Here is a 17,362-nt window from a genome sequence, read left to right as displayed (position 1 = left end):
GCCTATCTTCTAGGAAATCAGTCCGGCTTCATAAATGAACCCACTGCAATCGGCAAGCAACAGAATGTTGTGAAGTTGCCAAAACCCAACCAAACACAGAGGACCAAAACCCTGAGCGAGCATCTCTCCTAAGTCTAAGTGAATGCATCTGCTCCATAAATTCACCCTGGCTCCTAAGGGGGTTGTGCTAGGTGGGGGAAAGTACTAGGAAGCCTCTCTTAGCACAAATCTAAGCCCCATCTTCCAGTCTTGTTTTATCAGTAATAATGTTGATGTTTTCATTTATTTCTTCTTGTTTCCCGCTAATTCAGTCTTAACTGGGGATGGAATGGGTATAATTTGCCCTCTGAAACCACTTTACCTGCATCTATAAGATTGAGGATATGAGGGACACCTGTGTGGCTCAGTGGTTGAGCCTTTGGGTCAGGTGTCATGATCCTGTCAAAATCTTAAAAAAAAAAAAAAAGGAAAAAAAGAAAAACAGAGCTATAAGCTGCTGATCCTTTATACATCTAGTGTGTTGACTTTTGTCAATTTCTGAAAAGCAGTTAAATTCATAGTAAAAGAAGAAATCTTTGCTATTACAGAGAAAAACTTTGGATATTCATGTCCTTCAGACATCCTTAAGGAAGGAGGGATGCCTGAGTGGTTCAGTGGTTGAGCATCTGCCTTTGGTTCAGGTTATGATCCCAGGGTCCTTGGATCGAGTCTCACGTCGGGCTCCCTGCATGGAGCCTGCTTCTCCCTCTGCCTATGTCTCTGCCTCTCTAAGTCTCTCATGAATAAATAAAATCTTTTTTAAAAAATGAGGATATGAGCACTCCTACACTTTTTATTTTTGTGAGGATTAAGTTAACGCACAGGCATTTAGCACTGTCTGCATCTGACAGGTGCTTACTAAAACACAAATTGTTATTACAGACACATTACAATGTTTGTTTCATAAATAAGTACAGATCGGTCTCCAGTAAGGACAGTCCTCTTGACCTCCAGACCCAATGCCTGCTTGATAGTTCCACTAGAAGCAAATTTTCATCTTTTCTCCAAAATCAGTTTCTCCACATCTTCTGTCAGAGACGACCAACCCAGAGCTATTTTTTCTGCCTCCATATCCAGGTACTGACACTTTTCAATTCTGCCTTCACAAAACCTCTTGAATTCTTCTGTCTTCATTGCCTCCACCCTTGTCATCTTGGGGTAACCCCACCTTGGGCTCCAGCAATAACTTCTCACCAGTCTTCCTGCCTCCCTCTCTCTTCTTCCCAGCTCCACTATAGAAGTGGCCTCCAAGTTGGTCTTTCCTGAGCACCACTGAAGAAATTCGAAACAATTCCAATAAGCAGTTCCAAAGACTTTTTTTTAAAGCAGTGGCAGCATTGTTGGCAATAAGCGCATGTCTTCCTAAGGGGCTACTCGGGAGAAGTACACACACATGCACCCTGACCCTTACAAAATTGCTCCACGATCAATCATGGTAGTTTTTTTTATTTAAATTTGCCAACATATAGTAGAACACCCAGTGCTCATCACGTCATGTGCCCTCCTTAATGCCTGTAACCCAGTCACCCCATTCTCCCAACCTCCACCCCTTCTGCAAACCCCTTGTTTCCCAGAGTTAGAGGAGTCTCTCATGGTTCGTCTGCCTCTCTAATTTTACCCCCACTCAGTTTCTCCTCCTTCCCTTATGGTCTCTTTCACTATTTCTTTCTATTGTCTTTTTCTGACTGATGTATATCACACAGCGTAATACCCTCCCATTCCATCTACGTCGATGTAAATGGTAGGTATCCATCCAATCATGGTACTTTAGAACCACTTCACAGGTACCATGTGAGAGAAATGCAGACAGACCTTCGTGGCCTCATCTGTACTCAGGGAGCCCCTATGAGGGCTAGATGGTGAGGCATTAACAGCTCAGTCTGTTGAGGGAGAGAGTTAAGATTCAGGTCAGATGAACCTGTTTCTCTGACAGCACTGGCTTTGTTTAAGTTTTTCCTTTACATATTTGCTGTTACTGTGTCATCAAGGAAAAACCATTGTTTCTATTTCTTCATTACCTGCTAGGGATTTTAGGGCCTAATATTATTTTGGAATTCATCTAGTTCAAAATAAAGACTTCCAAAGAAGCAAGTTTGCTTGAACATAGCAGTGACACTTGAGATTGAACATGTTCTATTTCTGAGATTTGAAGGTCATGAAGTTTGAACCCAGTTGCTAGTTCCCTGGCTTAAAACAATTCCTCCACTCCACTAGGTGGCACTTGAGCCATGGTAATGCTGAGACAGCTGGGTGTTTAGGGTCACACCCCATTGGCCGACAGAGACTACTGGAATTTGGGAGGTGTGCCATCACATCCCTACCCAATCATAACAAGCATGTCACTCCAGAACCGAGTATTAAAGGCAAGAATAGGGATCCCTGGGTGGCTCAGTGGTTTAGCGCCTGCCTGCCTTTGGCCCAGGGCGTGATCCTGGAGACCTGGGATGGAGTCCCATGTCAGGCTCCCTGCCTGGAGCCTGCTTCTCCCTCTGTCTGTGTCTCTCATGAATAAATAAAATCTTTAAAAAATAAAATAAAGGCAAGGACAAAATACTTGGTTATCATCAAAGCAATAGCAGAAAACCAAAGGTGACTTGGAAGTTAATTCCACCTAAGAATCTATGTCATGATTCTCCGTAGTTCCACTGTCTAGTTCCAGGCCCTCACCCCCTGAAAATGATCGCTCCTGCAGGGTGACTGCCCCCAAGTCCCCCTGGCTTAGCACCTGGTCCCCATCTGCAGGCTCATCACTGCTAAGATCCCCACCTTCCCTCTGAGCCCAATTCTCCAAGGGGCTATCTTGTGAGGATTCAGAAGCCATTCATTCATTCAGGCTCTTAACTCATCAAGCAGAAGTGGCTCACTGCCAAGCCTCAGTTCCCATAGCCAAATACCAAATTAAAACAAGGCTGCCGTCCTCTTTCTTCTTCTATCAGCTTATGAACCAATTCTGAACTTTGGAGGGCAGACACTGGACACTTCCACGGATGTTAAAAACTTCTAGATTTCCCAAGCAAACAAATCTTGAATCTGGGCAGGTTTTCTTGACGTCTCCTTCCTCAAATAAGGAATTTTTTTTTAAATTAATTTTTATTGGTGTTCAATTTACCAACATACAGAATAACACCCAGTGCTCATCCCGTCAAGTGTCCGCCTCAGTGCCTGTCACCCATTCACCCCCACCTCCCGCCCTCCTCCCCTTCCACCACCCCTAGTTCATTTCCCAGAGTTAGGAGTCTTTATGTTCTGTCTCCCTTCCTGATATTTCCCAACATTTCTTTTCCCTTCCTTTATATTCCCTTTCACTATTACTCAAATGAGGAATTTTAAATAAAACTATAGTTGGCAGACTTGACCTTTTTCGCTGGGAGATTAGGGAGTTCTCCTTGGGAGTAATGAAGTATCCATCACCCACATAGTTTGAATTGTTCTACTCTCCACCAAATAGTAAGTTTCCCTGCAAGGGTTATTCTGGAAGCAGAGAGTAAATTGTATGTTTGATCTTCCAATTAATCCATAATGTGCCTCCTGGAGGCAAGCCATACAGATCACTTCTAAAACCTGGCCCAACTTCTGTTTTTTGGCCACTTCACTATAGCAGGACAATCTTCAGGTACATTCTGCTAAATGTTCTCTGCAAAGAGGGGCACAGAGGCAGAAGATCAAGTGATGGTGGTGGGAAAGGATCACAATTGCTCTTCCATGAAATCTGTTTTAAGGGCAATCAGTACAAGATACACTCCCAAGGTACAGAAAGAACCTCCATAATTATTTGTGATTATTTATGAAAGGTACATTATTAAAAAAGAGAATTTCTTTAAAACTTCAGTTTATGCCAGTGTTCAGGGTGATGAGCCCCTGAAGTTTATTAGATACAGTAATATAAGGGGTTATTTTATTTAAAAACTAACAAGTGTCCTTGGATTCATTGTGTTTGAGATGTCTGATCTCACAGTGGCTGGCTACAGTAGAAACAGAAGGCCTAGAATCTGGACTTGGCTCGAACATCAATTTCACTATTTGGGCAAATCCCTTCCCCTCATGAGATTTTAGTCACCCCATATGCAAAGATTTGCATTGCACTAATTGCTATGGGTTCCCCTGTGACTGTATTTTGCTCACCTCTCTAATATCAAGATAGGAAAAAAAAAAAACAATAAAAGCAACAAAATCTAACTGGTCACTTCTGCTATTTAAGTTGAAAAGCCTCAGAATCGAAGAATGATAAAGAACAGGACAGTGACACACTGCACACACCGGACACAGCCACCACCAGCCTCTTCCTCAGCACCACACTTCTGATCAAAGACCAGAGAACTGTGGATTCTTAGCAGATGTTCCTTAATCTAAACTGGCAGTTCTCAATTTGTGAGGATCTCAAGATCTCTTTATACTTTTAAAACCTGAGGACCCCAAAAATCTTTTGTGCATCATACCTGTAAATTATTTACTGAAAGCACCATATACTCCCTGACTTCTAACTATACTGCAAAGCTATAGTAAGTAAAACAGTATGGTGTTGGCATAAAAACAAGACCTACAGATCAATGGATGACCTAAAGATCAATGGAACAGAATAAAGAACACAGAAATAAACCCATGAGTATATGGCCGACTGATTTACAACAAAAGAGCCAAGAGTATACACTGTGGAAAGAACAAGTCTCTTCAATAAATGGTGCTGGGAAAACTGGACAGCCACATGCAAAAGAATGAAAGTGGACTCCTATCTTATACCATATACAAAAACTAACTCAAAATGGATTAAATAAAAGCCCTGAAACCATGTAACTCCTAGAAGAAACATGGGCAGTATGCTCCCTGGCATAATTGGTCTTGGTGAGGATTTTTTTTAATCTGACACCAAAAGCAACAAAAGCAAAAAAATAAACAAGTGGGGCTACATCAAACTTAAAATAGCAAATGAAACCATCAACAAAATGAAAAGGGAAGCTACTGGATGGGAGAAAATATTTGCAAATCATCTATCTGGTAAGGGATTCATACCTAAAATATATAAAGAACTCAATACAACTCAATAGCAAAAAAACAAACGATTAAAAATGCGCAAAGGACCTAAATAGACAGATGGCCAAAGGGCACATGAAAAGATGCTCATCATCATTAATTATCAGGGAAATGCAAAACAACACCATAATGAGACATCACCTCACATCTGTCAGAATGGTTAGTAATCAAGAAGACAAGAAATAGTAAGTGCTGGCAAGGATGTGGAGAAAAAGGAACCCCCATGCACGGTTTGCAGGAATGCAAACTGGTGCAGCCACTATAAAAAAAACAGTATGGAGTTGCATCAAAAAATTAAAAATAGAACCACCATATGATTCAGCAGTTCCACTTTAGGGTATTTACCCAAAGAAAATGAAAACACTAACCCCAAAAGGTATCTGCACCCCTATGTTCACTACACTATTATTTACAATACCCAAGATGTGGAAACAACCCAGATAATCAATGGATGAATAGATAACAATGTGATACACACACACGTCCACATGCACGCACAGAATATTATTTGCCCATAAACAAGAATGTTTCCTTCTTAAGTACTCTCAGTCTACAAGTAGTGGCTCCTCTCTACATCTGTTAGTCCTATATTCTTTAGAGTTGTCTTTGCCCCTCTTAGTAATTAATCTCCTGTTACTAGTTAATAATTCTTCATATTAAATTTCCTTGTTCAAATTACTGGTACAGTTTCTTTCTCTTGATTGGATCCTGAACCCTAAATGATACCATCATCATCTGTAAAACTTAAAAGAGAATGCCTATTTCCTAAATCACTAAGAAAATTAAAGCCCAGGACATTACAGTCCATTTAGGAAATGAGAGGAATCAGTGAGAAAGCATAAAACATGATCACAGAAGACCAAAGTCAGTAATTAACATAAAAGCAAATGGATTAGTCTCCCCTATTAAATTGCAAAAACTCTCCAAATGGGCTGAAATATAAAATCCAGCAAGACATGCTGTTTAGAAACAAACAAACAAAATTATATAAAAGTTAAAAAAAAAAACTTATCAAGCAAATATAAACAAAAAAAGAATATTTCAATCTCAAAGAGGTAAATTTCAAAGCAAAAGTATAAAGGAGAAAAAGAATAACTTTATAGACTAGTTAAGTCTTCTTATGACCCTTAAGAGACCTAAGGATTTACATACTAAAAACAGTATCAAAATATAGGAAGCAAAAGCTCTAGACAGACAAGATGAAATTGAGAAAAAGAACTATCTAGAAAACTTTAAGACAACACTATTAGTCTATGTAGTTTACACCCCAAAATAAGAAAATATAATTGAAGTGGTTGAGTGAATGTCCATCTCTGTCCCACACAAACAATAAAGCTTCACTTAAAACATCCAATGTTTTTTTTTAAATGCTGGGCCCCAAAACCTCAATTCTAAAAAGCAGAAATTACAGAAGACATATTTCTTTGCTACAATATAAAAATGCTACAAGTAGCAACAATTAAAAAAAAAAAAGCCAACCACACAGAAATTTTTAAATATTCTTATTTAACCAAAATTTTAAAACAGAATGATAAACTACTTAGAAAACAAGACTCAACAATGTAGCTGGGATGTGAACATATTTGAAATTAGAGATAATCAAAACCCTTCATTAGTATACAAATAAAAACAAAAATTAAACATCAGACTCAAAAAGTTACAAGGCAAAAAACTCTACAGAAAACAAAAGAAATACATATAAATGAGAAATTAATATATTTCAAAACAAATCACAAGTGATAAATCCAAACACCAGATTTTTCTGAAGGGAAAAAGATTACCTTTAACAAGTCAAATCAAGAAAAAAATAAGGAATGGTAAAACTAAGGTCAATTTCTTATAACTTAGAAGTAGCAAACTTAATATAGATTTCTTACTCTCTATTAAAATTCTCTGCAAATAAGTGAGTTAAATTTCAACAAAATTAAGTTTTCAGGAAAAAGTATAAATTAGTTAAATCTAGCAAATAGCACAAAAGGAGAAATACATTTTAAAACAAAATTTTAAAATCAAATTTAAAGATACTTGAATTTAAAAACAGATAACACAGTTGCAGAAGAAATTATCAAGAAATTACTTCCCAAAAGGGGGAGTAACTTTCAATTCAAAAGTTTCATGAAAGCCATCCTTCAATCTTTAATGGAACAAATCACTCCAATGATATAACTGCTCGATGCAAAGAAAAATATACACAGTTATCCTATCGACCTTAAACAGCTAGCAAAATCTCTATGTCAAAAATTAGACTGGGACACCTAGGCAGCTCAGTAGGGTGAGCATCCGACTCTTGATCTCAGCTCAGGTCTTGATTTCAGGGTTGCAAGTTCAACCTCTGCATTTGGGCTTGACACTGGGTGCGGAGCCTACTTCAAAAAAAAAAAAAAAAAAAAAAGACAACAGCCCAAAAGACTAAATTCACTTACATAAAAATGCAATTTTCCTGAATAACCTATTAGCAAATCAAATTTTATAGGGCCAATAGGCAGTCACATTTTAGGAGACATGCATCGCAGAACATCACATACTTCACAACTAATTTTCCCAGAAAAATAGATATAAAAATAGGGAGGATAAAATGGTTGGACAGCGTAAGTCTACACTTGCTGTTATGCTATTTTTTCTTTGGAGACTGTGTTTTCTTATCTCAGCATTATTTCTAATATTTCAAAGAGGAGATCTCACTCATGCTGGTGTTTTTATTGGCTCTATATCATATTTAATTTCTGTCCCAAAGTTGCTGAGACTTAAACATGCTTTTCAACACTAGTTTTAACATGACCACATAATGAATGCCTGTAGGAGAGTAAGATAAATGTGAATGTGGAAACAGTTACCAAAATCACACTCGAGAGTGCTGCTGGTAAGGAACCCTGCCTGGGTTTTATGGGGTACAAAGATGATGGCAGAGCTGTTTACCAGTTGTAGCTGCACTAGTATGTGCGTTACTTCAAATTTTGAAAACAAAGTGAATCTACATTATTAGGCCAACAATTCTAAATCCATATGATTCAAGTCTACAAAGATGCAAGTAAAATGTAAATCTTACCAAAAAAAAGTTTTTGTAATTATTCTACCTGACTCCAGGGTTTCAAATATGGTTTAACACTGGAAGATCTATTGATATGTCATCAACAAATTAAATGGGGGGGGGGGGGGGGAGGTGACCTGTGATCGTCATCTTAAGAGATATCCAAAAAGCATGTGCAACAAAATTCCAGAGCCAATCCTGATTCAAATTCTTTAGAAACTAAAAAAGGGGGGATTATTTCCTTTCTAGATAAAGAACTCAAAACAGCCAGCCACAAAGTAAAATACTATGGACATTCCCATTAAAATCAGAAACAAAACATCTACCATCATCACTCTTATTTAACACTGTTCTAAACATTTCTGCCAACAAAACATGCAACAAAAATTAAACTAGAAGAAACACTATCATAATTCACAGATATCAAAATGTTTTCTAGAAAACTCATGCGAAATTACCAAAAAAAGTACTAGAATTCAGTCACTAGATACTAGAAAAATATATAGTCTGATGAGACTACAGAATTACCACCACTCAAATCTTTGCACCTGTCCCCACCAGGACTGCCTCTGTCTTGGTTTGAGAGTATTACTGTTTGCCTGAATTCCCATTTCATGTTCCTCAACTAACTGCCTTCCCTGTCTTCAGCCTGATGAGACTTTATACAGTGTTTCTAAACCAACTCTAATCATGTCATTCCTTTGCTCAGAATCTTCTCATAGCTTCCCATAATAGAATAAAATCCCTATTTCTTACCAAGGCTTATAAATATGCCCCTAATATATACCTAGGCCTTACTCAGATGCCATCCTTGACACTTTAGCTACATTGTCGTCCTTTCTATTCCTCAAATGCTCCAAAGGGGCTTTGTGCTAGTTCTTCTCTCTGCTGGCACTGCTCTTGAGTGGCACCAGAATGGCTCCTCCTAAGATGTTAATCACATCTTATCTTAAATGTTACCTCCTCAAAGAGCTCTTCTGACCATCCAGCCTAAAGTAGCTACCCAGTCGCTATCTCCCATCACCCTATTTTAATTCCCTCTTTAGAATCAAAGTTCATGATCTGATACCATTTTCCCAGTATACTGAGTATCTCCTCCCACTAATGTCACCTCCATGACAGCAAGAAGTTTTTAACTATTTATCTCCAACACTTAAATGCCTAGCACATAAGAAGGGTCACTCAACAAATACCTGAATTTTAATCGCCTAAAATTCCCAATAGACTATAAGCACCACAAAAAAAAAGGAGTCCTATCACCACAACTCTGACACTGGGTATATAGTTAATAAATATCTGATGAATGAATGAATCAATGAATCCTTCTTTCCCTCCTTTTAGTCCCTAGGATTCTTAAGATTGGGAAATTTGCCTGGAGAGTCCAACATATTGTTGTAGCCAACTAATAGATGTCCCAAATGATTTTATGTGAATTATAAAGTCAGGTCTTCTCACTCCTACCTATTCCCCAAATTCTACACCAGCCTAATTAAGATAAACACAAACCTTTAATAAAGCCCAACAGCCTTACTGAAATTAATCTTTAACATGCCTTTGTCAAAAAGACATTTACAAGAAAAGAATTGGTCAAAAAAAATTGAACCTTTTGAGTCCTAATCCATAAATTGTGTAAGTAGCTGGGCAGAGAAGAGACATTCCCTAAAGTTATACTGGAAAAAAACAACAACTGAGGTGTTAAAATGTTAAACTATCTTGTCAGTGTAATGAGAATGAGTACTCTATGCTACAACTAACAAAGCCACAAAATGACTCCTCTTAAGGAATTAAGATACTGAATCGCCATTTTGATTACCCAAGAGTTACTCATTAAATATGACACAGAGGACATACTTGCTGTTTTGTGGGCACTCTAAGTATGTAATTACTTGAAACAAAAGGCTACACTCTCAATTTTTTATATTTTGTTTTTATTCAAGAGTTTACTCACAGGCAGCACTTTAAAATCAGGCTTTTAAAATTAAAGGCCAAAACTAAAAAAATTTTGCAAATATGACACTGCTAAAAGAATGATCGTCTTAATAATTTAAACCCTAAAATGTCCTGTGGAGTTAAAGTCTTTATACATAGACTGTGTAAGATCAATATCATTTAAAATAAACAACTGAAAAACCACAGATTTGGGCAAATTTGTCAATGAAGATAATCATCAGTTTCAGCCTTCCAGAGTATGAAAACCAGCAATTAATTCATCTTGTGACAGAATATAAACTATGCTTCAGAATTTGGACTTTAAAGTCTCTTTCTCCAGCAGCAAGTCAGCATATCTATGCTGAAGTTCTTTTTCTCTTTCCTGTTGTCGCTGAACATCTTCTTTCAGACACTTGAAGAGACAAAAATATTAAGTAATTAGTTCATATGAAAGCACAGTGAGAATTAAAAATACCTTATCATCTTACAAACAGCTAAGTCATGACTCTTAAGAGTCTAAGTATTCCGTCAGAGAAAGAAGTAAACTTGTGCTATAAAAACTTGTACTGCAACCATTCTTTGGTCAAACGACTATCATCTTGATTTTAGCAGACTAAAATCTCTGCTGCCATCTCAAACAAACAGCCACTATTGTCCTATCAATACCCACAAGTGCACTTCAGTAAGCCCTGACTGCTCTTTATCTGATCAGTGACTATTATGCACACTTGGGAAATAAAGTTACATTAAATAGGGCCAAAGGAATTCCATGCTTTAGAATGACCAGCTATATTTCTAGCATCCTAAATTATAAAACAGACACTGGTTTAATGTACCTCAGAGAGCTATAAGAACGGGATGCAATTAAGTTTCAGGGGCACAAATCACAAGGGTTATTCTATTCCTCAGTGTATCGATATATAAACCAAAAATAAGTAAAGGAAAAGCCACTGTATCCACCATAGGCCTGGTCTATCCATCTATACACAGACAATTCTAGATAAGAAAGTCAAAAACTTCAGGCTCTCACTGAGAAAAGCCAGACAGTATCAACTTCAGAGGTAGACTGCACAGGAAAAAAAAAAAAAACAGAAAGCCCTGGTAATTCTTTGCAGTTCTCTTTTTAAGCAATGCTACAAGGCAATAGTGTTACCTCTAGCCTCCGGGGAATAGCAGAATCTTCATGTTTCTTGAGTTCTTCAAAAGTGCGTAACTCCAGGTAAGCCTGCTCAATTTGGTCCCATAAGTCATTCAACTGTTTCATGAGCCCCATAGCACGAGATTGGTAACCCCCAAGCAAAATTTTCATCTTCTTCTCCATCTTTGCAGCTCTCTTGGCTTCCGTTGTCATGTGACCCCTGTTTATCTGGGGGTTGAGATAAGATCACATCAGTAGACGTGAGAAAAGCAGGTTAAATAACAACTTAAAAAGGCACTATTTACCTCCTCAAAGCAAAAGTACATTAGAATTTCGTGTATTTTAGCTACTGTACCACAAAATTTGGCCTAAGAAGTATTTGTCTTGCACTAGAAAGGTTTCATAGTTTAGTCCCACATTATCTGTAATAACTTGATATATCTATAATATATATATAACAGTATCTATAACTTGACCCATGATTCAAGTTCAAAGCAAGCTTGAATTTCATAGTATAAGAAAACTAATCTCTACTCCTGAAAATAACTTCTATCATTTTTTTTTAAGATTTATTTATTTATTCATGAAAGACAGAGAGAGAGAGAGAGAGAGAGAGAGGCAGAGACACAGGCAGAGGGAGAAGCAGGCTCCACACAGGGAGCCCGACATGGGAGGGACTTGATATCAGGTTTCCAGGATCAGGCCCTGGGCTGAAGGTGGCGCTAAACCGCTGAGCCACCGGGGCTGCCCACTTCTGCTATCATTAATCTGCATTGATCTGGGGACTGGCAGAGACTCATCTTCACCATCTTTATCCCAAAAATGCACTTCTATACAACATGATGACTACAACACTACTGTATGATATAAAGAAATTTGTTAAGAGAGTAAACCTTAAGATCACAAGAGGAAATTTTTTTCCTTTCTTTTATTTTTTCTTCTTTCTTCTCTTTATATTTTATCTATATGAGATGATGGATATTAACAGAATCTATCATGATAATCATTTTACAATACATGTAAATCAAACCATCATACTGAACATCCTTTACAGTGATGTATATCAATTAATTTCTCAATAAAAGTAGGGAAAATGCACTTCTGTATTATACATCCAAGTACATTTTTAACAACTGAATAATGTCCAACTGATGAGCCATGCATCGTTGTAATCAAAATGTAACCCCCTTAAACAGTAAAACTACTGGTTTATTTTGATAATGTTCTAATTCTAAATTTGGCATAAAACTCATAAAGGAAAAGGAATGTCACGTTTGGCAATGGAAAAAAAAAAGCTTTTGTTTTTAAAAAGTGAAGACACCATAAAATTGAGAGATGACAGTTTTCCTATTAAATATGTATACTGAGCACAAATGGGCTGCCTACTCAACTCATTCTGAAATTAGGGGAAAAGAATTCAAACTCCACAAAAGAGAAGAAGGACATTAACAAAAGCAAGATATCAACAAAATTCTAGAGCTCATGCAGGGCAGAGAATGCCCCAGTTGAGAGAGTCCAAGGAGAGGGGGCCAAGAAGGGAACAGGTGTGTAATGTAGAATCACAGTCACATAACACCCACTCTAGATGTATATTCTGCATTCCACAATATAATCACTTTGTATTTTAAAGTAATCTGCAAATGCATATTTTCAACATACAATGCTTAAAAAATTACGTGGTCAGAGCCACAAAAAAATTAAATCTGCATTAATTTCTTAGGCGTGTCTGTTCTTTCCTCTCTCCCTCCCACAACTTACTTCCTCTCTCTCCATTCTCTCACCAACCCACCCCCATGCAAACTGATTCCATCAAGTGACTCCAACACTAGTTTGAAGATAATGTACACCCAAATGATAATCCATAATTCCTACTAGCATAACTATAAATGAGGAAGACAGCATGACAATACACATACCCTTTTTTTCTAAGATATTAAATGTAGAGGTACCAGAAATGGTACTATGGAAAAATACAGTCAAATGTAAAATAATTGATAGGAAAAACGTTACATAAGATTTTTTTTCTTTAATTTAGGAACGGGGGCACCTGGGTAGCTCAGGCAGTTGGGCATCTGTCTTTAGCTTAGGCCATAACCCTGGAGTCCTGGGATGGAGCCTCACATGGGGCTCCTTGCTCAGCAGGGAGTCTGCTTCACCCTCTCCCTCTGCCCCTCCTCCCTGCTCATTTTCTCTCTCTCTAATGGATACATTTTTAAAATTTTTTAAGATTTTATGTATTTATTCATGAGACACACAGAAAGAGAGGCAGAGACACAGGCAGAGGGAGACGCAGGCTCCATGCAAGGAGCCCGATGTGGTTCTCGAACCCAGTACCCCAGAATCACACCCTGAGCCTAAGGCAGACAGACGCTCAACCACTGAGCCACCTAGGCATCTCTGGCTAAATAAAATCTTTTAAAAAATTAAATTAAATAAAATAATTTAGGAATAATATAATCATGAAAACAAATAATACAGCTTTCCACAGTAACAACTTTGAGGGCACATGAGTGGCTCAGATGACTGTCTGCCTTTGGCTCAGGTCATGTTCCTGAAGTCCTGGGATCGAGCCCTGAGTTGGACTCCCTGCTCAGCAGGGAGTCTGCTTCTCTCCCTCTCCCTCTGTGACTCCCTCTACCTGTGCTTTCTTGCTCTCTCACATGAATTTTTTAAAAATTTAAAGTTTTTTTTAAATTTTTAAATCTTTCAAATAAGTAAAGAACTTTGAAACATCCACTTCAATGTATAACTTCTGATTTAAAATAAACGTCAATCACAATGCTTTATGGTTAAAATATGTTAAGAACACCAAAAAGGGCAGCCCAGGTGACTCAATGGTTTAGCGCCACCTTCAGCCCAGGACCTGATCCTGGAGACCCGGGACTGAGTCCCACGTCAGGCTCCCTGCATGGAGCCTGCTTCTCCCTCTGCCTGTGTCTCTGCCTCTCTCTGTGTGTCTCTCATGAATAAATAAATCTAAAAAAAAAAAAAAAATTTAATGTTCCTCAAAATATAAAGTATAGTTGACCCCTGACCCCTGTGTTGACCCAACACAGGTTTGAACTGCACAGGTCCACTTACACGGATTTTTTACAGTACAATACTGTAAATGTATTTTCTCTTCCTTATGCTTTAAAGAACATTTCTTTTTTCTAGCTTAATGTAAGAATATAGTATGTAATACATATACAACAGAGAATCTGTGTAAACTGAGTGTTCATGTTGTCAGCAAGGTTTCCCAGTCAATGGCCCAGTAGGCCATTAATAGGTAAGGTTTGGGGGAGCCAAGTCATACGCAAGTTTTTAACTGAATGCAGGGTCAGTGCGTCTAACCCCTGTGATGTTCAAGGGTTAACTGCACACATCTACTGGAAAAGTAACACTTCATATATATATATATATATCCATCTCCAGCTTAGTTCATTAAAAGTCAAAGTCAAATAAGCCTGTGGAGGAGGGAAAGAAGGAACATGTTGCATGTATATGCCTTGCCTTAAAAATGTGAGATGGATCCAAAATTAATTTAAATAAAGCCCCTTTAAAATCATTTTATAAAAGTTAGTAAGCTTGTATTCATCTGCAATTCATTTGAAGAATAAATCCATGAATAAATAATATCCTTTATAAAAGAGCCATTTTCCTCTAATAGATAACAAATCAAAGTAAGTTCTATGGCAATGATATGTCTTTGAAGGAGACACTGTGCGAAGTCCTGCAGCAATTAGAGTGGAGCAGTGAGTCAGTCTTGCCACCCAGCACTGCCACCCTGCTGTTCTCAGTTGATACAAGTTATTTAACCTGCCTCCCTTTCCCCAAGAGTAAAATGACAATCACTGCTAAAAGTTATCATGGGACTTAAATAAGATAATAAATGTAAAAGCCCTTAGCCTCCCAGTGATTAGCACAGAGGAAGCATCTAACAAATTTCAGTTCTGATTACAATTATGTTATACATACTAACAGTTTAACCATTTTGTTCTCCCCTCTCTAATGGACCAAGGGGCTAATGATGTGGCTTTAAAACTTTTAATTCCAACTTTAATAAAAAATGACCCAGAATCCTTCCTGGAAATAAAGCAAGGAAAAACAGCTATTCCTTCTTTTATTTTTTTTTTTTTTCATTCCTTCTTTTAAAAGAGTTTTGCCTCTTGAGGACAACCATACCAAGTAATGAGTACTGGAACATGTCTTCTCAAGCCAGTGGTTTTCAACCCCAGCTAAACTTTAGAATTACCTGTAAAGCTTTTAGAATCTACCAGTACCAATAACCTAAACCCAAAGGCCCTTTAAATAGCGGACCTTGGTATTTTTTAAAGCCCCTAGATGATTCTACTAGGCAATCATGATGAAGAATCCAGTTTCAACCACTGTTATTACAGAAGCTAGGTATCAACTGTTTTCTCTGACCTAGACCCACCAAAAAGTCCTCACTCCCAATAATAAGTGAACTGAATCAATGAGCTGCACTCAGTTCCTTATAATCCAGCATGTGCTAAGTAAGACCTCTAATATGTGGATTCAAACAAACATTCCAAAACCCTGAACATTAACAGCACGGAATTTCAAATTAATATACATAGCACACTTTTTTTGAGAGCAAGCAAGTGTGAGAGGGGAGGGGACATGGAAGAGGGAGAGAATCTCAAGCAGACTCCCTTGCTGAGCACTCCCTCTCACCACCCTGAGATCATGACCTGACCTGAAATCAAGAGTCGGTACTTAACTGAATGAGCTAAATTGAAATAGCACATCAAGAAAATTATAATTTCTGAAAACCAGAAAAATCTACCTTATGCACACCCTCCCCTAATTATACTCTAACCAAACCACCCCAAGTTTTCTGTGTATTCCTTCTGCACAAGTTACTTGGCTTCCGATTTTTTGATGTTAGGTTTTATCTTAATGACTTTAGGCTTCTCAAACACTTAGGCACACTCAACCTAGTAGTGCTTCCTTAGGTCAAATTGAAAAGTGGACATAGGTGCCCCTATACATAGCACATTTTAAAAAACAGACATACAAATTTTCATTTTCATTGGTTAAGATAATTCAATTAGCTATATGCACTGTACTCCATGGATATTCAATTTCCAATTTGGTACAACAGCATTATACTTATGTTCTGAAAATGTTTATTACTCAGTCATCAAGGCACATTTAGAATGACTGGTACCTTGTAACTGGGGAGTACCTCATCTCATACAGTTGAGTCATTTATGCTTCTCAAACTATCAAAGATTTTAAAACTGCAAAGTTGCTAGCTACCATTTCATGCCAATAATTTTATTTAATTCAGCTCAAGCTTTATGCAAAATCTTCTGGCTCAAATATTATACTAAGATTCCAAGCAAATATGGAAATAAATTATACAAAAATAATTAGGCACAGGCAAAAAAATTAATTTAGTCAAATAACTATGTAAATTTAGTCACTAAAAGTATAAGGAATTTTAATGCAGCTTTTAACATTCAATTTAAGCTCAGTTACCTTACAACTGCCATCTGATCATTAAAAAATAAAAGACGATGATTTGTACACTATGTAAAATGTTCAACCTTCGCCTGCTCAATGCACTTGAGGGGGGAGAAATAAATGCTAATCTTTAAGGTCTGGCTTTTTTCTAGCCAAGAAACCTCAAACATGAAATGCACATGCATTCATGGAACAGAACTGCCTTAAATTAGTCCAACTTCACCACCTCACACTTATATACCACAGAAACATTAAAGTCCAACAAGGTATAAGACCTTATTGTTTAAAATACAAAAAAAAAAAAAAAAAAAATCAAGAGAAAAGAGACTGTGACTTAACCAAATTCATATTTCTAAGACTTTTTTAAAAAAATTAAGTATTAGCAATTGCCCTTCCTGAAGGACAACTTATTTTGAACAAAACAATACTGGCTTAAGGAGCTTGGTTGGTATGTTAGTGCTGAGTTCCAAAAAGTTCTCAAAAGTTTTTTTTTCAAATTCTTATCTGTACTCAGAAATGCACTTCAAATTCTTCTTAAATACTTTGTTCATTTGTCACCAAACCTACCAAATATGGTTATAATGGAAGCTTATGCTTTAAATTTACATCAGCACAAAATTTCTAATAATCTTGAATAAAACTCACTATTAGAAAACTATAAACAAGAGAAAATTCAAGTAGAACACTTGATGTAAAGCTGACTACATCCAAAATGAAAGAGTAAAATT

General features: G+C 37.3%; 1 protein-coding gene across 1 annotated transcript in view; it reads right to left on the bottom strand.

The window, feature by feature from the left end:
• Positions 1-10,006: 10,006 nt before the first annotated feature.
• Positions 10,007-17,362, bottom strand: part of CDC5L (cell division cycle 5 like) — a 42,741-nt gene continuing 35,385 nt past the window's right edge. Inside the window, exons 15-16 of the mRNA XM_025991004.2 lie at positions 11,178-11,390; positions 10,007-10,436 (exon numbers count right to left, since the gene is read on the bottom strand). Coding sequence (XP_025846789.1) covers positions 10,332-10,436; positions 11,178-11,390 — 318 coding nt within the window. The 3' untranslated portion in view covers positions 10,007-10,331. The remainder of the gene's footprint in view (positions 10,437-11,177; positions 11,391-17,362) is intronic.

Source organism: Vulpes vulpes, chromosome 1 (genome assembly GCF_048418805.1).
Source record: "Vulpes vulpes isolate BD-2025 chromosome 1, VulVul3, whole genome shotgun sequence".
Classification (NCBI taxonomy): Eukaryota; Metazoa; Chordata; class Mammalia; order Carnivora; family Canidae; genus Vulpes; species Vulpes vulpes.
The sequence above is the reverse complement of the archived record's forward strand: the minus strand, read 5'-3'. Positions and strand labels throughout refer to the sequence as shown.